The sequence below is a fragment of the Aythya marila genome, assembly GCF_965140915.1.
Source record: "Aythya marila genome assembly, chromosome: 2".
Classification (NCBI taxonomy): domain Eukaryota; kingdom Metazoa; phylum Chordata; class Aves; order Anseriformes; family Anatidae; genus Aythya; species Aythya marila.
In genome coordinates, this window is record NC_139043.1 from 30,663,769 (window position 1) to 30,688,225 (window position 24,457).

Genomic DNA, 24,457 nt, shown 5'->3' on the forward strand with positions numbered 1-24,457 from the left:
CCCTGAGGAGTTCCAGGACATCTTCTACTTTTTACCTGCTTTCACTACTTCCTCTCAGCCACAGTAAAGCATCTGCATGACCTGTGAGAGGGACTAGTTATGGAGGTCACAGATTACTCCTTACAAAATTTTAATGCATCTTCATCTGAAATTCATCTACTTGGCAAGAACAAAGAGTATTAATATATTCATTTTGGGTAGACTTTCCTATTTTGTCACAGTCAAGCTCTGCAGCAAAAATAAGGGTTTCAATAAGTATTATAAAAAGTCATACACTGTCTTTTTTTTTTTTTTTTCCTCATGAGCTTACAACATATAATGACAAACAAATTTACAGATTAGAGAAAATTTCTGGATTTGCTTTTAATATATACCTTAGGCCAGCAGCCATCTATAGGTTTCTTTTTGTCTAGCCCTTTACACACTGCTTCTGGATGAGGCAGATCCTGAGAAAGGATTTAAAGGCGGCATTAGTAGGTAATAATTTAAAAGATGAATTCAGTGAAAGAAAGGAGTGACTGGACAGAAGAACTCAAATGCAAACACTCAGGTATAGACTCAAAATTGAACTCCCTTATGAAACAGGAGGTAATGGGATACTCCATGCAGTGAGGTACACAGAATTTTAAGGGACCTGATTATTAATGCAAGAAGTTTGAACTCCATGTGACTGGAGTTGGTGGAGGTTCAAGAACAAAAGTGGTATGATCACAGTTATCTGGCAAACATTACTACATCATAGTTAGCTCCCTTCGGGGAAAAAAAAAAAAAAAAAAAATCAAAATATTTTCTTGAAGTAGATTTGGTGATCCTGGGTTGTAGGAACACAAGTATGAAGAGCACATTGAGCTCATGAGTGGTTTTCTTCCTCTCATGCTCTTCCTACAACCTTTTGAAAAATAAATCTATCAACACCACAGTAAATTAGTGCTAATTTATACACACTTCCCAGCTGAAATCATCTGCTGATTATACATGATTACAAACACCTTTGTTTTAATAATGAAAATTACCCCCATGAATAAGATGTATGACACATCTCAATCCAGATTCAATAAAGTTATTTAGACAACGTGAACCTAAAGGTGGAGAAGATAAATCTACTCCACAAGGCAAGGGAGATTGCTGTTAGAAATGAGTAAAGAAGCAATCATAAGCACTTATACAATTCCTACACTTAGATCTAAATTATTTCATTGGATATTTACACTCCACACCTCTGAAATCACTGGGAGTTAACCAGCAACAGCCAGGTCAAAGCCCAGGTTCTGCTGACTTTAAGCACTGTGTTGCGTTAGTATGGTTAAATTTAGTTTACATCTGAATTTTGGAAATAACAGAGTCTAGGGGAATTTCAAATTGAGAGTTCTTGTCAGATTTGGCCCAGTTAATCCTTTAATTGGATGTTGAACTTCCTAAGTATAAAAACAGAAACTGAACATATTTCTGATATAATAACACATGGGGAAATTAATGTGTGCATAAAACTGGTAAAAATCAGTGGATTTAGATTTAGAAAATACTTTTAAAGTATTGGGAAAAAAAAAAAAAAAAAAAAAAAAAAAAAAGGTTTTAAGGAGCTTTGTTCATTTTTGAATAGAAAATAGAAACCAGACACATTTAACTACATTATTTTCTGTTAGTATGGATGATACAGCTGACAACATTTAATGAGTTTCCTCAAATTTATTTCAAAGTAGTGTTTTACAGCTTGAAATGAATACCACTGCTGGCAGGTGTCAAGACTCGATAGCAATTTACTTTCAGAGCAATGATGCAAATTACACACTTGAATTCTACAAAGAAAAGAACAGCAGTAAAATACGGAGTGACAGTACTATGAAGTTTGCAAGAAGTGTGACGGATCACTTCCTGATTTACCCAGCACAACAAAATCTTAGTGACTAGCACTGAATGCAAAGTGCACTTAAATTTTGCTATGAAATTGAACATGGTAGGAGCTGAAAAACTTACTATGTTTCCTTCTATTTCTGGAGTCTAATGATTTTTTTGCTCAGATATAGCATTTCTTCTTGCATTCTTTTTACTAAACTGAATGCTGAAGAGCAACTTTTCCAGCCCCCTCCTTACTCCCAAAATGATACAACAGAAATCAGTTAAATAGATAGTTCTTTCAGTTATGTTATGGCAATATTAAGATGAAGGTAATGACTTATGAGTGAGAACTAGTATAAAAACTATATAATGTATATAAAAGTAGTACAAGTTTGTACCATTCTTAATAGTTTTTTAATATTAATACTTATTTGGATTTTTGTTTGAAAAATAATTCCATAAATACTTCCTCTGAAAAAGTAACAAGTCTGTAAGAGTTACATGATATATATTTTTTTAAATGTTTTATTAACCCTAAAAAAAATAGAAACAGCAGACATAATAAAGTTAAAAACACAGGGTGAGCAGAGGAGATAAGTAAGTGAATTCAGACATATAAAAGCTTCTCTATAGACAATTTTCAGCATTTCAGACCAGTAAGGTAACTGCCTTGTGTAAGGGCTCAGGTTAGTGGAAAAGAAAATATAGACTACAATACAGCAAAGATTCAAAACACATGCTTAACTTCATGCACCTAAATAGTCCCATTAATGTGAAGTTAAGCATGTATGCATGTCATTGTAGGATCATACTCAAGCGATATCCCTTTGATGAATGTTGCTTCCTGTATTAGCAGGGAAGAGTGTTTGATCAGGCCAGCATGGGGTTAAGCGCCCTTTATCTTTAACCTCTCCATTTAGAGGACCCTACTATGAAGGTGGGGGTGAGGATGAGGCTGAGAAGCAACTGAAGGTATACAGATCAAATATTGATTATTTTAAGAAAGAGAGCCTCTAATACCACAGCGATTGCAGGTTGAATTGCATTTATATTCTACAGATTCCTGAACTTCCTTGGGTTTCAGATAAATTCTTTTTTTTTTTTTTCTTTTCAAATATTATACCTAATTGTTAGTATGGAAGTAGCTCTGCTGTTTGTTTGTTTGTTTTTCCAGATTAGTCTTGTTGTGCTACGAACATACCACTTATCTTATTTTCTCTTCCCCTCCAGGTATGATTAGAGGGCCATTTGTATTAATACTCATGACTCCTACCCTGCCCCCAGTTTGGATCTTTATTGCAACAAGAGTGATTGCAAAATAGCTGTGTAATGTATCACGCTAGAAAACAGCTAGCTTAAACTGAGCTCCAATACATTCCTGGCTTGTAGTTTCTTCAGGAGCGTTCACTACAATAAGACTAACAAAGCTGTCTCTGTGACAGGGCAAATGTAGAGCTTTGTGTAGAATACAGAAGAGAAACAGGGAACTGTGTTTCTTCCTACATTTTAACTTTAAAATTTTAAGGCCATTCATAGTGTAATTGTAGAAGCTCTTTACAAATACAGTAATCATACCTAATAAACGCATTATAGTGTACATATAATACACATATAATGTACATATATAATACATTATAATACAAAATACAATATAATGTACATATAATACTTATTATATATGTATTATTCTTGGATGCACTTTTTATTCAGTTAAACTGAAGACATAAAGATTATATCATTTGCTTAGTCACTAATTTAGCAATAGGCTGGAATGGATCCTCTAAGATCCTATTCTAGAAGTAGTTAAAGAGGTTTATTTTTTTTTCCCCACCATTTTTATTGAAAATATATTTTGTTACACTTCTTCCAAACAGAAGTTTAAGATTGTATGTAGCTACTACATTATATTCTGCCTTAGAAAGATGCATAACTTGAGTATATGTGCCACAAGACTAAAACCACACGTGCTTCCTAGAATGAAAAAGTTCATCAAAGCATATGAAGTATATCAGGAGAGAATATGAAAGAAAAAATAACAAAAGGACAAAATGAATCCACCCTTTGGTGAAGAAAATCAACTCAGGTTTAGTAATGGCTGCCAATACTCAGTGGCTATGAAAAACGTCAAAAGTTAAACTGATCCAGAACAGAAACATAATAGAATAGTAAGATGAGAAGTAGCATAAAAAAAAACTTATTCTTTTTTATTAATATTTTAATATTCCATATTTCATTCTAACATTTCATATTCCATTCTAACAACAGTGGATTTGAATGCATTTAAGTAAGGAATTGTTATTAGAACTAACAACTGACTCGTTATATATCACTTAAATTGTAGCATCACTGAATTACAGCTTGTGATTGCTTTGCATATTCCTAACTTTACAGCTAACACCCCTTTCCAGTTTTTATTATCACCTTGTTATTCCCATTCTTGCTTTATGATGTTATGGTGACTAAAAAATATGTGACTAGAAAATACCAGTCTTTCATACTTCAATCCCTGACTTCCCCTGGGGAAGTGGATTACTGCATCATAATACTGGTATCTGTTAGTTAATGCTATGGGCTTCTCTCAACTTCAAAGTAAAGATATTAAAGGCTCATTTTCCACTACAAGGCAGGTGTATTTTTATTAGCTCTTTTTCAAAATTGCTATGACTTCACTTGTGGATATCCCGCCAACAGCCATTATTGAAAGCTGGACTATAATTGCTAAGGAACATGCAATGTCTGAAGCACTAAACCAGTGTTGGAGGATTGCAGTAACAACTGACTGAAACCAAGTGTTACATCATTAAAGCTGAATTACAACATACCCATGGCGTGTTTTCCATGTGTGCTATTTTAAACAATACTAGAGAAAAACCTGGCTATAAATTCACAGATCCCCAATTTGTTCAAAATTCATGAACAATGAGGGCTGTCTGACAGGCTCTGTTGGCTCTATTTTAGTCAGAAATGTCACGCACCATAATTAAATGTCTGTTTGGCTTTTATTGGAGATGGAAATGCTAGCTTAAGTTATAAATTTAAACAACCTGTCACAAGGGGAGACTCCACATTTGTATAGTTTAGCAATTGTAATTGTTCCAGGAAAGACAAATAAACTAATGGAAACTGTTCTATTTCTTAATTGGCTTTGCATAGGAAAAAAATAAGCTAATGTGGTTATGGTATAGCTTTCATCTGGTTTGGACCAATTTCTTTGCTTTAGTAGAAAAAGTTAGTGTAACACTACTTTCCATTGCTGTTGCTTAATTTTCACTGAGAAATTAACTGAAGAGTACAGTGATCACAACTTGTAGGTTAAAAGAAGATGCCATTGACAAGTGGCAACAAAATACCATCAGTCTTCCAGAAAAATGTTTAATTCAATTCAGCACAGTTCACCCTGGTGTTGTCCAAGTGGAAATATTTTGCCATCACACTGGTATGCAGAGGCTATTATAGTTTAAACAAATCCTGCAATTTTTCTACTCAGCTTCAGAAATTTTACAGTGCCCAGATTCCAGTGGAAAATATTTGATCACTCAAATGCTTGGACAGAAATTTGTCACCTGGAATAGAAATCAGGGTAAACCTGCCAGCATCCTTATACAGACAGGCTCCGTAAATATATACTACCAAGATCTCTGCCAAATAACTTGTGTCTGGCCAATACCACCTTTCAAATAGTCTGTGAATACCAGTTGCCAATAAAGATTCTTTATACCATGTATAGGTAAATATTATTTTAGCTTTTGCGTCTACAGTTTTAAGCTTACACAGTAGCAATTCATTTGCTCTCCACATATTACCTGTCTGCTAGTTTTGGTGCAGTAGCCAATCACAATATTCACACTTCTCACTAGCAGCTAAACAATATTGCTCTTTTACTTAAAATAGATCGCTGTCAGATGCAAATACTTCCAAGTTATGTTTTTCTCTAACAGACAAAGTCAGTACTATGGCTATTTAAAAATAGTAATACCACATGCAAGTTTTATTATGATGATCTCAAAGTCTTCCTGCTGCACTACTTTTCATGAAGATAATCATTTCAGGTTCCAGAAATCAGATTCCAGATAATCCAGAGGGACCTTGACAAGCTTAAGAGGTGGGCCTGTGCAAACCTTATGAGGTTCAAGTGCAAGGTTCTGCACCTGGGCCGGGACATGCACTTGCCAACCATGTCCTGGGCTGCATAAAAAGAAGCATGGCCAGCAGATTGAGTGAAGGGATTCTCTCCCTCTGCTCTGCTCTCATGTCACCCCACCTACAGTAGTACATTCAGCTCTGGGGCCCCCAGCACAAGAAGAACAAGAAACGAGTCCAGAGCAGGGCCACAAAGATGATCAGAGGGCTGGAGCACCTCTTCTACGAAGACAGGCTGAGGGAGCTGGAATTGTTCAGCCTGGAGAAGAGAAGACTCCAGGGAGTCTTTTTTGCGGCCTTCCAGTACCTGAAGGGGGCCTGCAGAAAAGCTGGGGAGGGACTCTTTGTCAGGGATTGTAGGCATAAGACAAGGGAGAATGGTTTTAAACTAAAAGAAGATAATTTAGATTAGATATTAGGAAGAAATTATTTACTATGAGGGTGGTGAGGCATTAGAACAGGTTGCCGAGAGAAGGTGTGGAAGCCCCATCCCTGGAAGTGTTCAAGGGCAGAATGGATGTGACTTTAGGCAACATGGTCTAGTGGCATGTGTCCCTACCCATGGGAGAGAGATTAGATGACTAGATGATCTTTAACTTAAACTAGATGATCTTTAAGGTCCCTTCCACACCAAACCATTCTGTGATTTCAGCTGGGTTCTATGATCTTTTGAGATCTAAGTTATGAAATCTATTCTACGTGTGATGTCTTCTACTTCTGAAAGCACATGCATATATTAAATTAATGCATACACATACACACACTCTCTACACTTGTTCACAGTGAAACTTTAGAACCATTCACCCAGGCATAGATCCTTGAGGAGTAAAAAAAAAAAAAAAAAACAACAACAACAAAAAAACTTCAGTGTGTAACATTGTAACATTTACTTTCACCATAAATGTTTGTCTATAAGTCTTTTTACACTTCTATTCTCTTCGAAAATCAAGAAGTCAGATAAACTCCTTCAGAATGCTCTTTTTCAAAACTATACCAAATTTGCTGTTAAGAAACTCCTTAAGCATGTTGTGTAGATTTAATTTTCACCTTGCATTTACCAGTTTTCACCTATTAGAACTATGTGAGAACAATCCTGTGAATAACTATTGATGTTTGACTCCTAAAAATGCCATAGCAATACAATTTAGCAATAGTTTTTCCCATAACATTTTCCCATTTACCTGACAAACCATACTGCTTTCTCCTTTCCTTTTTATTACATCCTTTCACACAGCTTAAATTTATTTTCTCCCTTCTTCCAGTCAGAAATACTCCCATTTTCCTCAAGTCTCACTAGCAATACAGTCATTTTAAGCTCTCTCCTGAAACCTTTCTTTATTTTTCATATATTCATTCATAGAGACACTGTTTTTCCCCTCCTCTATGTACATGTATGTGTATAAGCGTGTGTGTAGAGAGATAAGTAATTAAGTTTTGCCCACACTATATATACCATATATTTGTATTCTATATACATGTCAGCGTCTATATATTCTAGTGTATACCAGGCAGGACAGCTAATAGCAAAGATTTAACTCCTGTTGAGCACTGATCTCTACATCTTCTGACTATTAATTTGTCATCAGCATTGTTTACTGTATTCTCACAACTACTTCAATTTATTCTGGCTTTTCCAGAGACAGTGCTGGCTGAAGAATAATTATGCCACACATAAATCCTCAACTGATTATTTCTGACAATAGCAATAGTTTGTGGTATTAGAGCAATCTATTGCAGCATGATCAGGGACCACATTTGGTTCCAGTTGCCAGGAAATTTCATTTTCACGTGCACTGAAATAAGTAAGTCACATTACTGAGCAAACTCAGCAAGAATATTCTCAGCAAGAAAAATTCTCAGCAAGAAATCTATTTATTGTATATCTGGATTTTTTCTTCAAATAAAATATATTTGTTTTTTCTTTTATTCAAAATATCTATTGTTTAGATCTTGTACAAATCTATAAAAGTCCATTTCATACCATTATGGTCAGTAGGTACAGTTTTTTCTGCCATTATATGTGGCTTAGATACATCACTTTTTTTTGTGCAAGCTATGTCCCTGTTTTGCTTTTTTAATCCTCTAGATAATATTACCTCCAACACAAACTCTATCATTTCCATGCATATTCCACTCTTTGCCAAGACTCTTCCCTTCTAAGCCTTACAAACTACATTGTAGCCTTCCTGATATTTGTGTCTGATAGTCAGATTAGGTTACATATAGTTGAAATTATTTATATATTCTGCTTTCAAGTAAGTTTTGCCTCCTTCTTTCCCTATAAAACAGATATCATCACTGTTTGTCTGCCCATCTTGATTTCCATCTCTCCTGAGATCACCACATCCAGATGTGCAGATTCATTCTAAATGATATACCCAAGATAATCACTCTTATTCATTCACACATACAGGATACTCATCCAAACCCTTGTCTTCTCATATCTCCAGTATAAACATTTTTGCAAACAGAATTGCCATATTTCATTAATGCCTGCCCAGAATGCTCCTGAAAAAAATAAGTCTTATTCCCTTTGGCAAATACTGGTAGTATTGATGAAGTATAGCCACTTGCAGCCCAGTCTTTCGTCAGTGCATTAAAATATTGATTTGCTACTGTAGAGTGAAGGGGCAGCAAGATCTTCAATTTATTGATGATTTGGATGAAGGAATTAAGTGATCATCCCCTTGTACTCCTGGCCTCTGGTGAGGCCGTACCTTAAGTACTGTGGTCAATTTTGGACCCCTCAGTATAAGAAGGACATCGAGGCCCTGGAGCATGTCCATAGAAGGGCTGCGAAGCTGGTGAAGGGCCTGGAACACAAGTCCTGTGAGAAGTGGCTGAGGGAGCTGCGGTTGTTTAGTCTGGAGACAAGGAAGGCTCAGGGGAGACCTTACTGCTCTCTACAAGTACCTGAAAGGAAAGTGTGGGGAGCTGGAGACCGGCTTCTTATCACGGATAGCTAGTAATAGGATTAGAAGGAACAGCCAGGGGAGGCTTAGGTTGGAAATTAGGAGACATTCTCAGAAAGAGTAATCAAGGATTGGGACGGGTTGCCCAGGGAAGTGGTGGTGTCACCATCCTTGGGGGTGTTTAAGGAAAGGTTGGATGTGGTGCTTAGGGACATGGTTTACTGCCATTGGTACTAGGGTGATGGTTGGACCAGATGATCTTGGAGATCTTTTCCAACACTAATGATTCTATGATTCTATGTTTCAGGACCTCTTCAATACAGCAAATGTCAAAAACATATGAATGGTAAGAGTAATATATCTAAAGCATAAAATTAACAGCAGAAATGTGCTTTTCCCTCTAAATGGTTTGAAACAGAGAGAAAAAAAAAATCGTACCTGGAAAGCATTTTTTTTTAAACCTGATTGGCAAGGAAAATATTTTAGAGATGTTTATCTGAGCATGCAATAACACTTGTGACTTGTGAGAATCTAATTGTTTGTATTAAAGGGGGTATTTATTTACATTGATGATGCTACATTTTTTCTCTGTTATCTTAACAGTAAGAGCAAACCGAAACAGAAAAGCAAGTCACTGAACTACCAAATTTCATTTAATAACAAAGCAATCTATTCTTCCACTCAGCAACTTACTTCAAAGTGCATATACAACCAGAATTTTTCAATTTTTTAGCTCCCATTAAAATAAAACAATGAAGTGTTTCATGTGTTTCATGTAATGCTAAGCATTATTTTTAAGCTAAGCGGTATGAAAACACTGTATGAGAATGAGCTCCAGAGAGCTGGCATTCCTTAAAAGGTACAGTACATGAGCAGTTACATATGCATAATTATATAATTACACTTGATGGCAGCAATAGCACATAGAGAAGACTATTAATAGCATGTACAATCTACAGAAATCTCAAGAAGATGAGTATCTTCCAAAATATGAAAAAGTGGCATTTTGGTGCAGCATATATTTTAGTTTTATATTTCAGCATGACAATTACAATGAAAGAAAGGATCAAAGCCAAATGGCACAGCTGGCAGCTTGAGAATAATTTAAGAGGTATATGGCAATAGCTTTTTGGTTTCAGTAAGATGGACTGCATTAACTGTAATAGGGAAATGGTAAAAAGTCACACAGCATTCTTACCTAGCATAAATACAACATTAGTCGAAACTGCAGTTTTGACTACTTCAAAAAATTTGAAGGGGGAAAACTTAAGATAATTAATAAGAACAAAAGCAACATTTCCTCTGTACTTTGGGAAAAAACACCAACCCAAAACTACATTAAAGCTTAAAACAGCAATTCAGGAACTCACGAACACTGAGAAATATAATAAGCACGTGCCTACAGTATATCCAACCATGGTTCCTCAGCCTTGTCTCCAAATTATAAAGAGATAATCTGTCTGCAAAGACGTGATGACTATATACTTCAGAAATCAGGGCTGCTGGGCTCAAAGGATGCATGTAAAGCTCTCTAAACACAAGGCTCTTCTCTCATTTCCTGTAATACATTAATTTTATAATATAGCAGGCATGGAATCACAGAAGCAACTTCTTTGGACCAGCTGTGCCCTGAATGGCATGGAGATGGTCTACCAAGTCTTCCCACTGTCATTTCCTTTCATCCTGCTGTTGACCTGGCTAATATTTGAATATGCATTTTATTTGATTTTATTTTTCTCTCCCCCAGCAGTAATAATGCTACATTTGACTGTATACTTTATGGCCACCAATTTCTAAGTCTCCTTTCAAAAAGGACTGCACCTTGGCCTGAAGGGAAACGTGTGGCCTGTCTTAGCAGTTTTCCTTCAAACAGATGGACATTTGGCAAAAGATCCATCTTTGTCTGTATTAAGCATAGCTTCAGTTCTTTACAACTAAACTAACAGAACAGTTGCCTTTCTACTATATTTTTTTCCAAGACTATTTGTATTCTAAAGACAGCCTAAAACAGGAGGCAAACATTTGTCTGCACATGAACACTTCTGCAAATCAGAATCTCCACTGCCAAATGAATTATGGGTTCTCTGAAATTACTGACATATAGGCCTAAATACATGCAATCTAACACATGCAAATTTTACAGTTGCAATATGCTTTTGTGTGGTTTAACAGTATGTATTACTGCACATTACAAAGCAAAATAAAATCACAAAGTCCACAGAATTTCATCTATGTAAAGATCAAAATAAAACAGCAGAGGAGGTAAAGTAGCTAACGGGAGATTTTATGTGGACTGTCCAGGAAAATGGAGAGTTTTGTTTGCATGCTGCTTTCACAGCTATTATTTTTTGTTAGTTTTGCAATCCAATGCTATAGATTTTTATTTGATACTAATATGTTCTGAAAGCCACAGAGTTTACAAAGCCAAAAGAATAAACCTGGATCCATTAATGATTCTGTTTTCCCTGTTCTTAACTCTCCACTAGCCAGCAGTTGAGCTGTCAGTGTTACTTCACTGGAAGGGGCAGGGGACTGAGATTTTTCTAAGAACTTGGCAGAAATTAGCAAATTTATCACTTTAGATAGTCCAATTAGATACTTGAAAATGAAGTTAGGATGACATCAATTTATATAAAAATTAAGGCTCTCCAACTGTATTTGTTCTATCGCTGTTCTTAATCGGAGTAACACTGTGTAAGAGATGTTTGGTTTTTTTTTCCCCTAAGATCTTCTTGTAGCCTCTTCTGAAAATTTCTCACTTCCGAAATACGTTTTTTTTTTTTTTTTCAACTGAGCTTCCAGTAAGCAAAGTATCAAGACAGAATCAAACAGGGTGAAAGAGCTAAATCCCAGGCCTTAATATTCTACCAATTCTAGGTTGTGTTAAAACTGCGTTAAAATTGACAGTTGCCAGTCTTTTGCCAGACAGTTTATTTTTTTTAATATCCAGGCTCTCTAACTGAAATCTTCTCACTTTCAACATCAAGGTCCTCATGTAGTCACTCAGACAAAACGTTCACTATTCTCTCTCTAACTCTTGGAAGTAGAGATGGTACAATCTACTCAATTTATTTCTCTAAATGTATGATTTTGTTATTAATGAACTTAGAGAAAGTTGAAGACTTTTGATTTTATACTAAATACAAAAGTTTGAATGAGATGGTTTTATTTCAAGCAATTCCTTTTGGATTTTGGCTATTCTTATGTTGTAATGATAGGGGGAAAAAAAAAAACAAAAACAAAAACAATTGAAGAGCAAAATAAAAATGTATTAAGTAGACAGAAATATTCTAATAATTCCCTCCAACCTCCCACTTGTTTGTGCTTGTCTTCTATTTTGCAAAAGTAGTGAAAAGATTTCCAGTTTTTGTGGACCTCTAATCCTTTTATAGGTTTTGTTCCATTTTGATTTGGTTAGTGAACTAGAAAATAAGTTTTCCTACAGCTCTCTCTACTACCTGAGTCAATGAGGCAGAGCACATTGAGCTATGACAGTGTGGTCAGAAAAGACTTATAACTCTACTGGAATGATCTACTTGAATATTCAGCAAATTGATAGGACAAAACATGTTCACTACTGTGTGGCTACTGGTGGCGATAAAAACTGATGTAACCAGCAAACTTGGTCTAGGATACAAATACGTAATTTCTAAAACTCATTAGAATTGCTGTTTTTGAAAATTTCATGAATAAGATTTGTTTTTCTGCTCTTAATATTTCAAGTTTGTTTGTTTGTTTTTTCAAACGAATTCCTCTAACCACGAAAGTCTTAACATTAAATCACCTCCTTCTATTATCTTTTCCTTTTTCACACCTGGAAAGAAAAAAATATCAAAAGAAATTAAAGGGATAATGAATAAAGACAGAAATAAAAGTTGAAAACCAGACCCCTTCATTTAGGAAAGTCTCAAATGTTTTTTCAGTGTTTAGATAGATTTAAAAGCATATGCCATTGTTATCAGTCAACTGCACTTTCCAGACTTCTGTTCAGAGGTCATGGCAAATTATACTCAGTTGTCCCCTAATTTTTAGAATTTATGAAGCTGTTATCTCAGTTGCTGATATGTTGGTAACACATTTTTCTGTCTCATTTACAAGTCTGTGACAGCTGAATTCCTGCTTTTGACACATTATATGGTCTGGAGATGTGTTTTAATGAGGCCTAAATAATCCCAGAAGCTAATTAACACTTCCAATAGTATTTTTGAGATATTTGGAATGGGCTTGTTGTAGACCAATACAGTCATGAGGAGCAAAGATGAGCAAAGACAACTCAGTAAGATATTAGAATTAGGCTCATACTATGCTAAAAAGTACTCAGTTGAAGCCCACACATACACACACACTAAAAAAAAGACAATATTAAACAATAAAAACAAAAGATAATTTGACTTCATTTGAAAGTCAGGGAAAAGAAATGATCAGGAACTCAACTAGGATGATGACAGCTCTGTTCACTACTGATCTATAATTGAAGTAGGCCCTTTTATGTATGCAGAAAGACAGGTATCTGCCCCCAAATTTTGTAACTAGACTGTTTGAAGACAAAGGAAAGTTAAGATAGGTATGGGGATACATAGATATAAACCAATTCAGTTAACTGCCAGATTCTGTTTCTTAACAGTCTGCTTAACCACCACTTTTTACCTAATATTTGACTGTTTTTTTGTAGCCAACTTACATGAAGTCAACAAGAAGAGAAATAACTACATCTGGATTTGTAGTCATATACAGATGTGCAATGAATTCAGGTAATAGCTAAGGAAAAAATTTAGTAACCTTTTCTCCACAGAATCTAAAATGTTAAACCAAAACCAGACCTTTTCAACTGTGTATTGGCTTCTAATCTGAAAAATAAACAGTTTATTCTGGGCATTTCATGGGCTTCACATGAAGATAAACCAATTCTGTCAAGACAGACGTGATCACTGTTGGAGGGGAGATCTGTATTATTTTGCCTTAGTTTCAAGTAATAACTAGAACTTTGTATGTACTTTTTTTTCCCCCCCATAATACCTATTTCCAACTTTTGAGTATACAAAGTGTTTTGTAGGTTCTGCATTCAGGAATCAGTTGTTAAACACACCAGTTGCTAATCTTCTTTCATCAGGCAATTTTTATTTAGCATTGGCAAGAAAAGGAAATTGTAAGACATTCTCTTTGACTTGTGTAATATTGAAATATATATACAGTAATAAATACAGTATTTTTGCTTTCTAGATTCCCTTATTCTAAACATCACAGAAAAGATAATTCATACAAAAGAATGATAAAACAAGACAGTAATAAAAAATAAAATACAGCACAGATAAAGTGAGCAATAGATTAATAAGTACTATCTAGGTAGAATTCAGCATACAACAGCCCAAACATCACAAACCAGTTTTCAGTGGTTATTTCAGGTGTTACTAACAAAGAGAATCTCAATTTGTGCTGTTTCTCCTTTGTTCTTCATTGAAAGCTACTGTCAAAAATGGACTATGCAAAAAATGAGTAAATAAATAAAAGTCCAATAATCAATTTTAATAAAATGTACTATAGAATGTTTTAAGTTAATTTGTTCGTTCCTAAAAACATGTGTTTGACTCTCCTGTAGCTTACGTTACAGTCTGATTCTGTGGGTCCCACACAGCCATTATATTCCCCAAATGCCAAATATTCACAGCTGCCATGTTCCATTTACTCCTACCTACAAAGTAAAATAGGACACTTTCAGGAGGAATAAACTTGTACCTCCACCTCTGCTACAAGACACACAAATTTGGGTAGCCTTGCTTTGCCTGTCTTTTCTACAGTTTGGTTTTATCTATTTAAATCTCATGATATAAAAATATCCAAAATGCTTTTTACACTAGTCTGGTTCTTTGTGGCCATTTTGTATCTGCCAAACACAGATTTATTCTGCATCAAAAATAGCTGGCTTAATTAAAGCTGTCATCTCCTAAAAGCTAATTCTGCATGTTGTGTTGAGGATAAAATTCAAACTAAGGCATCTGCCTTCATGGTCTTGGTAACACAGGCACAGTTAGGACAGTTCCAACCTGCCAATTGCAGTGGTTTTGGTGGCAGGCTATCTGATTTTGGCAAGAAGTCTACTAAGAAGTTTTCCACATTCGGTAGTCCTACTAAACTCACTGATGCATGCGAGTTCTATAGGTTAACAACAGCTATGCCACAGAGCCAACATACACACTGGCCATACGTGGTGAGGCCAGGAGGCTCCTCTATCCAGTGTGCTCCGCACAGCTGGGGGGACACAGTCTGATTCAGGCATTTTCTGCCTCTCCCCCAGCATGTGCATGAGTGGAGAATCTCAGCAAGTAAGCCAGTGCCTCTCAGTCCTCTTACCTTTGACTTTGTCTTGTTATCTTATGCTATATGTTAAATCAACTTTGAACATAAAATAAGTAAAAAAGTACAAACTGATCACACTGGCTATATCAAATAACATGAACCTGCTCTGACTGCATTTGCATCACCCCTACAGAATACAAAGCAGGCAAGGTCCACCCCTATGCCTGCCTCTCACTCTAGTTTATGCACTGCTAAAATAGCGATGCCAAGATGCCTCAGCGCATGCGCAGATGACTATACTACAAACAAGGAATCCTCCAAGAGACCTCTCAATGAAAGCACTTATTTTTAGGCTGATTTTTTATCTCTCTTTAAAGTGAGAAAGATAATAATTACAGTATGGCTTCCCCTAATAGTGCTACCTCCACAGGATAAATCCAGGTATGAAACAAAAATGTGTTTATGCATTAACAACAAAAGTGCTGTTCTACTGGAGTCATAATTGCACAGACACATAGACCCATGTGGAGTAACTCAGTTGTCACCATAGATTTATACGAATGAAGCAATTCACTGCTATGGAGAATATTTCTATTATAATCCATGTGTTATTATGATGTAGAAAAGAATGCAGTTTGATGGGGCTTGTGGCATTCCTAGCTTTTAGAAAAATTATTCTTTGACTTATGAGCCAAACCAGTCTGCAATGCAAATTAGTGACAATGTGCATGAAATGGCACAATTTCATCTTCAGGACACTCAGATGTATAACTGAACATTAGTAATTTCATTTGGCATGACTTATCTTTGAAATGTAAATGTTGCATTAAGATACAAGACAATACGTAACTGCTTTGGACTCAGAATTGTCATAAAATAAACTAGAATTATCAATGTGAACATTACCTTTCTATTTACTTATTTAGCAGTAGCTGAAAATGAAATGTAACATTTTCAGACAGTATATGTGAATGTGTATATTTTTTGCACCTTTGCTTCATCTTTGACTACACTTCTGATTTCTATTAAGTATGACTACCTTCCTGTCTTGTCAAGCAATTAAAGTGACAAAAGTAATAGCAGATGCCTCTTTCATAGTCAAAACTACAGCAAGCAGGCCATAGCTTGCATTTTATTACAACCAGTCCATACAGCCTAATAATTGCAAGATAATTGAAAAGATCCTGATAATAAACAACTGGTTTACTTTTTTTCAGACAAAATATATAGCCCAATTCAGGCTTCATTTTAATGACACATTAGATGGTTTCCAACTTGTCTTGATTTTTGTTTTATTTTATGATTGTAAATAAACCCTGGAAAATTCCTTCCCCGATTTTACCACCTGAAACTGCAGCTGTTGGCTGACACTATCAAAGCCTCACAATTCCAAACTCACGTGCAAATCTCATCAAGTGCAGACACTTCTAATTGATTCCAGAAGTTTTTCTTTTGCTAAGATCAGTGGGCAGAAGAAGAATAATGAGCAGCTTTTAAGCAGAGGGGGAGGGTGTTGAGCTCAGGGAGTAGAGATTTTAAAAGCTCCAGCTTGGCTGCTCTGCCAGAAATGCGGAGCAATTTTACGGTCAATTGGCCAAAGCATCTGGAACTATACATCATAGTCTGTAGTTGATGGTGGTGAAGCCGACTCTCAAACTGGCTAAATCTAAAATCAGTAACAACTCTGCTGTCACACCTAAATGGAAACTAACTTAATCTACTGCCAGATTTTACTGTGACTTTTTCTAAGGGACATTATTCCCTTTAGGGTAGTTGTCAGGAATATTAAAAGTCCAGTCCACTGCGTGGTATAGCAGACTTTTCTGAATGAGTCTAACATAGAAAATACAGATTACAACTCGTGTTTATTTAATTCCATGTGTGTTGACAAGGCTTTTTATCATAAAGCAGTAGTTTCCTTCTATCCCCAGCTTCATTTCTAAAATACATTTCAAATACACCAGCCAATCTAGTTAGAGCACTAAGACTGTCTAAATGCTGAGGTCGTAAATCATAGCACAGGGCATGAAGCTTTCACCTTAATGGAAACCAAATATAGGATATGCTGCACTTTGAAATGTGGCACAGATGATCATAATGAGCGACCAAGGAAAAATGCTACAGAGCAGAAAACTATCGTTGATGTGGAAATAAGTTCTTATGAGTAAATGTTTGTTTTAAGTCAGTACTCATAAGTCAGTATTCTGACGCTAGTAAATTACACTAAGAAACAAGTGAGGTAACAGCAAATCTTTGTATGATGAAAGGAAAAGTAAGTTGTATGGCAATATATCACATTAAGAAGGACTGCTGTGGAATGTAGAGTACAGTGCAAATCAGTTCTTTAATAAAGAGATATTATATATTTCATCCAGACAAATTAGCTGACATGCTTGTAAGAATACAAGAATTGCACAGAAAACCAGAGCAGTCCGTTTGCTACAGAATACTGTCTCCAAAAATGTTTAGAACAGCTGCATCTACAGAGTTTAGATATTCTGGAGGAGTAAATAAATAATTTGACCACAAAGAAGTTCGTTTCTGTTTTCATTAGTTAATGGTTGAATTACGCCCTGCAGCACAAGACTCTATATATCTTCCACAGTTGGTTGTATTTGTCACGCAACACATGCCTATGAGAAATGGAAAACAAGTACTGCATTTAAAATATCACAGAGGTATGCATCCTCCCTTTTTCTCTCTTTTCCCCAGTGAAAGTTGTCCTATATCTTTATCCTTCCTAACCATAAGTGAATACATAACTGCAGATGCTTTCATAGCCAGGCTGCCCAGGAAGCTGCAGTGTACAATGGGTCTGGATGAATAGACTTGCTCTCAGATAAAAGGACTTAGCCAAAACAAATGTAAAAGATAAACAATGTCAAAATAGACATCTGTATTGTTCTCCAGCTCCTAGATCCTCGTCCTTTAGCTTAAGAGTCTCAGTACTGACTTGCAGCCACTATGAGTTGGTGAAAATATTCGAGACAAGAGTTCCAACAACATGTCAATGACTCCCGTTTCTACTCATTGCTCCTCATTAGTAGTACTGTCAAGTAACAGTCAGTGCTTGACCAAAATCAGCTCATGGAATATGCTGGCTGATGCCAAACCAGAGCAGTTGGATGGAAACTCTTTGAAGAGGTGTACCATCATCACGGATTTATTTTTACATATTGTGCCTGCTGAACTGTCACATAACTGAATGCACAAGCATTCAGTTTTTTTGCTACCTCCAGGTGGTTAGGAGATCCCAGACCCAGTCTGGCTAAAAAAGATTTGGCATTAGTAACACACATGATCATCACATTACACAGGCATGAAATAATCAGCCTAAAGAAAACTAACTAGTATAGGATATTACAGCACAGACTGTTGAACCAAAACACATTAGCCGTTTATAGACGTATTATAGACGTTTGCTGTCTATATCCAGTCAAATAGAATATCTCTCTCCACCAAGGTATCCTGTGACCTCCACCCAAAAAAAGAATTCTCACAAGATCTAAGTTCATCAAACTCATGTTCCTTAAACACCATGTCTTTCAAAAACCAAACCAAACCAAACCAAAAATAACAACAAAGCAAAAGAACACAGAGCCTACTCCTTTTGCATAACTATCAATATGAAATACATATAGCACAAAGAACTGAAAATACATACTGACAAATATGCAGAGTTCCACCTCCCATTAGAAGAGAAAATTATTTTTCTAACTCTAGTATCTTCTAATCATTGTTTTTGCAAAAAATGGAAGAACACCAAGAGACAACTCTCTTGGAAGGGATTCAAATATAATAGTAATGAAAATTATATATTTTAACAATAGAAACAACTACATAGTTTTCATATTGAACCAAGACTAGTAATCACATTATTTGATATATAATTTCAAAACATGGAATATCATATTTATTAGTGCTTGGACACAGTAAACAATCATACAAAGATTACAGCTTTACCAAAAACAACAGTTCTTTCTTACCTATCTTTAGCTGCATTTTACTTCCACCTTCCATTGGTCTTAGCATTACAAAACTTTCTTGCTCTGAAGAAAGTTGTATCTACTGACTAACATGAAGATAAACCTTTGGCTGCATTGATCAGAAAAGCCTGGTGACCCAGTTAGCTGGGTAGTTTGGATGAGGCTGAAGCAAAAGGGTGGAGCTGCTTTGCCTGATGTGATTGCAGTTGTTGGCTGCTTTTTTCACAGCCACCTGTGCTAATTTAAGGGCAAAATGAGAAAGGCTTCTTTCTTCTTTCATCTCCTCTTCTCTCCTAGTTTTCTCCCATTTCTGTATTTTCTTTTTTTGTTTTAACTCAGATGGTCTTCCTCCCATGCTGTAGTTCTGATAATTGTTAGATGTGTTTATGAGCTGCTCTAATTCATTAAAATGGTAGAAAGCTATTTGCAGGACTAGGAGCAGGGCAAGAATGAGTTAGGAATTAGCTGTTTGTATCATTAAATTTTGTGGAACTCTCCACTTAGATGACTACAACACCACACCTTCGTCAAATCCCATAACAGGCAATCATTTGAAGTTTTAATCACTTTTTTAATGGTTAAAAAATAGTTAAAAATAGTATTTACTTCTGAAATCTTATTTAGTGGTTATAAAATATTAACGAGGAGTGCAAGTTTATGAAGAAGAAGGTCACAAGAAAAACAATATGTACTAACAGGAGTCACATAATTTTTCAGTAACAATTCAACATAACGTATGGAAAAAATGTTTCTGCACTTTCCTGCTGTGATGTGCATGATTAACTTAAGAATGCTGGGACAGAATTATTTGTTAAATTCTAGACGCACTGAGTACTGCCATCATGCCTTTTGCAGTTTATTTTTCTTTATCTCTAAGTGTACTAAAATACATTTTATATATATTAAAAAAAAAAAAAAACAAAAAAAAAACAAGTCAACACAAATTCTTTTACGTGGTGTCCTATATTCATTATTATTGTCCATGAATATTGGATTACGAAGGAATTAGTTTTCGGTAACAAATAAGGATGATGAAGTAAGAAGAACATTATTTAAATATATTACTGACCATAAGTACTAAAAATGTAATGTTAAGAAGATTAAGGTCAGTTAAATTTGGATGTGTAGTAAAGATGGAATATGTATAGATGGAAGAAAAGAAAGATTAAATAAATGGTTTATTCCATACCTCTTACAAATTGCAATTGGATTTGAAAAAGAAGTAGAGCAAAGGAAATTGAAAACCAAGCAGATAAAAATTACCAGGAAAAATGCAGCAATAATTGTTTTATGAACCTCACAAGATGTTCAGAGTTATCTACACTATTGTGTTTAATTATGAAGGGCAGATAACCTCTATAAATGTTAAACAGAAACAATTTTTAGGACAAATTTTATACATAATTTCCAGGAAAAAAAAATAAATCATTTATTATGCTTTCTATCAAAACAATCACATCAATAATAATTGAAAATATTAATATTTCAATACTTTTCAACATTAATTGAAAATTTTATAGTAGTTTCCCTACTGTTACAAGAATCTTTTCTTGTAGATACCATTATACCCCATAGCTGCCCATAGCAACTTTCCTATCCTGAATTCAAAAATTGAATAATATATTGACAGTACATGAGCAAAACAGGTGACAGTAAATCAATTATTTAAGATGGGAGACTTTTTAATGTCATCATAAACATCACTAAAGCTTCTTACCATTACATTAGATGCAACTCTCTAGCACTAACATATTGGAATTCTTCAGAAGCATTATTTATTCTGGTTGCATTAAGAGCAAACGATTTGGAAGACACCTATTTATTAAGCGTTTTCAAACAAAACAATGTGAGCATGTTTCTCCTGTTTCTCATTTTAAATGAACCACCTAGTCAGTGCCAAACAAGTGCCAAAAAAAGAGTCATAGAGAAGTACAAATATAAAGGAGAGGAAAAAATACACAAGAAATCAGAGGAAGGTACATCTGAAAGAGGGAACAGATAGGGAGGGCAAAAAGGTTAAAATTTAATGACAGATACAACTAAAGAACAGAAAAAGAAATATTTTATTTTCTTCATGACAGAATAGGAAACTATTTAGCTTCCTCCAAACAATAGAAATAACAACCTGAAAATTTTGCTCCTACTCCTTTCATAGTAAGGGAGCTATTCATGCATATGCAACTCAGCAAGGCAATAAATGCAACTTATTTATTTTTTATTTTTATTTTTTGGTAGTTTAGAGGGTATATTTATGTCCTGGTTTCAGTTAGGACAGAGTTAATTTTCCTCCTAGTAGCTGGTAGGGTGCTATGTTTTGGATTATGTTTTGAATGACTTTTAGGAGTGCTGATAACATTTTGATGTTTTAATTGTTGCAGAGCAGTGCTTACACCAAGCCAAGGACTTTTCAGCTTCTCACTTCCTTCTGCCAGTGGGCATGCAGGGGGTGCAGCAAGAGCTGGGAGGGGACAGATCCAGGACAACTGACCAAAGGGGTATTCCATACCATCTGACATCATGCTAAACGATATATAGGGTTGGCTAGCCAGGGTGGGGGAGCCAGCTGCTCAGGATTAGGCTGGGCATTGGTCAGCTGGTGGTGAGCAATTACATTGTGCATCACTTGTTTTGTACACAGTATTATTAGTAGTACTATTATCATCATTATTGTTATTATTATTATTGATATTATTATTTTCCTGTCTTAATAATCTCTATCTGTCTTTATCTCAACTCACAGGCTTCACTTTTCTGTTTCTCTCCCCCATCTCAGAGAGGGAGGGGTTTCAGTTAGGTGAGCTGTGTGGTGTTTAGCTGCCAGCCGGGTGAAACCACAATTTGACATATAACTCTTCACAAATTCAGTTAGAATACCTTAGTACCTAAAGTCAGAGCTAGCACGATAGAATTAATTGCCAAATATTAAAAGTCTTTGCATCAAGTCTATCTGTTAGTCAGTAAATCCTAAAAACATTTTCCATAAGACATTTAAGCAAGTAAAATCTTTAAAATATCTGCTGAGTTCTGGCAGACTCTTATCAGAGAAATTCAAGAACTCTGATTTACACACCAAGCTTTGACAAAATAACAATATTGGGGAAAAAAATCATTCTTGATTAGTGGCATTTGTCTGGCTTTAAATATTGTCCAATAATTATTGTTTCCTGTCCGAAGAAAAAAGAAAAAAAAAGACCTACATAAGTATAGTGTATTTTTCCATTCTCTTATTGCCTGACCTCAGAGAAAAGCAGGAGAATCAGCACGACTACCAGAAATCTATTAGAAAAGTTATCAACAGCTATAAATTTTGCAAGTCAAGAGAATCCTTTTGAGTTCCACCAGTAACAGGTCTGATTCTTGATCCTTATTATTTATTTTATTTATTTTATTTTTCTGGTTTTAATCCAAAGATTAACTTTCTGATAACAGTTCTACTAGTCTAGCAAGATTCATAACATTGTTGAGAACCAACTTTGCATCTGACCAGCAGTAAGTAGCTTGGGAATGTCATTCTGATCGGAATCATAATAATGATTAAGTGTTATCCAACTCAGATTATATTAAAAGAATTGTTTTAAGAGGAATTGCCAATTTTGCTGAGGAAAACAAAAAAACAAACAAACAAAAAACAAAACAAAACAAAACAAAAAACTACCAGCAGTGTAGATTAAAAAGCAAAAGTCACAAACAGGATAAAAGTATGTCCTATGAACACAAAAATAACCATACCTAATAAGATAAAAGGTCTATTTAATCCAGTATCCTATCTTTGTCAATGGCTAAAAGTCTGTTCCTGATGTACTGTATAAGTACAGAGTGATATATTTGGTATTTGAAACTTTTCCAGCCTCCAAATTTCTTCAGATTTGTTCCAGTGAAATGTGAGTTAATTCCAATTCAGAAATACACTTCTGATATTCTGGTGAAAGCATATAGCAATAATTCGGTATTTTTGCAAGGATATGTAAAGAAACAGTTTTCTGACTTTTTTTCAATGTACATGGGGTGTAGCAAAAACAATAATTTTCTTAAAAGTAAATGGCAGAAAGGAATAAGTAACTAAGAAACAAACAAACAAAAGTATTATATTCAAATAAAGTAATGGAAATAAAGAAACCAAATGTAAATGTAATGTTATCTTTTTTTGTTGTTTTGTTTTTGTTTTTGTTTTGTTTCCTAAAACAGAATGAATCATAGAATAGCTCAGATTGGAAGGGACCTTAAAGATCATCTAGTCCCAACCCCTCTGCCATAGGCAAGGATGCCATAAAAGTAATAACAATAGTAATATAGGATCATCAGTATAGTACAGTATACTTCAAAATAAATGTCTTACTTCATATGCACAGTCCAACAAAGTAAGCTGATTCCTTAAGTAGCCAAGTTTGTATACACTTAAGAAGACTGAGCAGCGGATGATTTCCAGAATTCCTGCTTTGGGCCTAAGAACAAGAAATAATTCATGTTAGTGTTCTATCTTTTCTTCTTTATTAACTTGAGTGAAATAGAGAATGTAGAAATAGTCTGTGATGTCCTGCACTTGCATCAAGTCACCTCTCTTAACCTTATATTTTGGCATATGGATTTTATGTTCCGCTAGAACACTAAAATTTGCTGTGAGAATACATATATGCAAAGAATATATGTGAACTCACCCAAGTGTAAATATGTCTTTTGAAAAATTACAACAGCAAAATTCTGAAAACTGCTACTTGAATAGCACAGAATCTTTTCATAGGTCTATTTCTGTAAATTTCTACTAATTCACTTTGCTAAGGCTGTTAATACAGATCTCTGGTATATTGACAGACTTTTACCTATTCTGAAATAAACTTTCAGTACATACAAGCAAAAGGTATTCCTTTCTGAGAAAATAAAATAGAAAGAATAGTAGGTGCAAAAGTAGAAGTGGCACAACGGTGAAGGTTCTATATACATTTTTGTTTTAGCAGGGCAAATAGTTTCTCTGTAGAAAATTGTTATTTACTTTTCTGTAGGGTCACAGTGCCTATATGGACTACTTCCATAGTGTATGTCTCACTGAGCTGTTGTTTTTCTTAAGCACCAATTTGATTTGAAACCATAATGACTAAATTTAGTCTAAAGTCAAAGATTTAGACTAAGGTCTATCCCTTACATGAGTTTGAGTCTAGTCTTAGCTATACCATGCACTTTTCATATACTGTCAGCCTATCTATCTGCCACCCATGGTGTGCTACATGGGACACATACAATATGTCTGAGCTTAAACAGCCTTGGGCCAGTCTTCAAGCCATTTTGGCATGCAAG

General features: G+C 35.2%; 1 protein-coding gene across 1 annotated transcript in view; it reads right to left on the reverse strand.

Annotated features, from left to right (window-relative positions):
• The window catches only part of AGMO (alkylglycerol monooxygenase), a 200,138-nt gene that overhangs the window by 61,493 nt on the left and 114,188 nt on the right, over positions 1-24,457 (reverse strand). Inside the window, exon 12 of the mRNA XM_082754196.1 lies at positions 23,505-23,610. Coding sequence (XP_082610322.1) covers positions 23,505-23,610 — 106 coding nt within the window. The remainder of the gene's footprint in view (positions 1-23,504; positions 23,611-24,457) is intronic.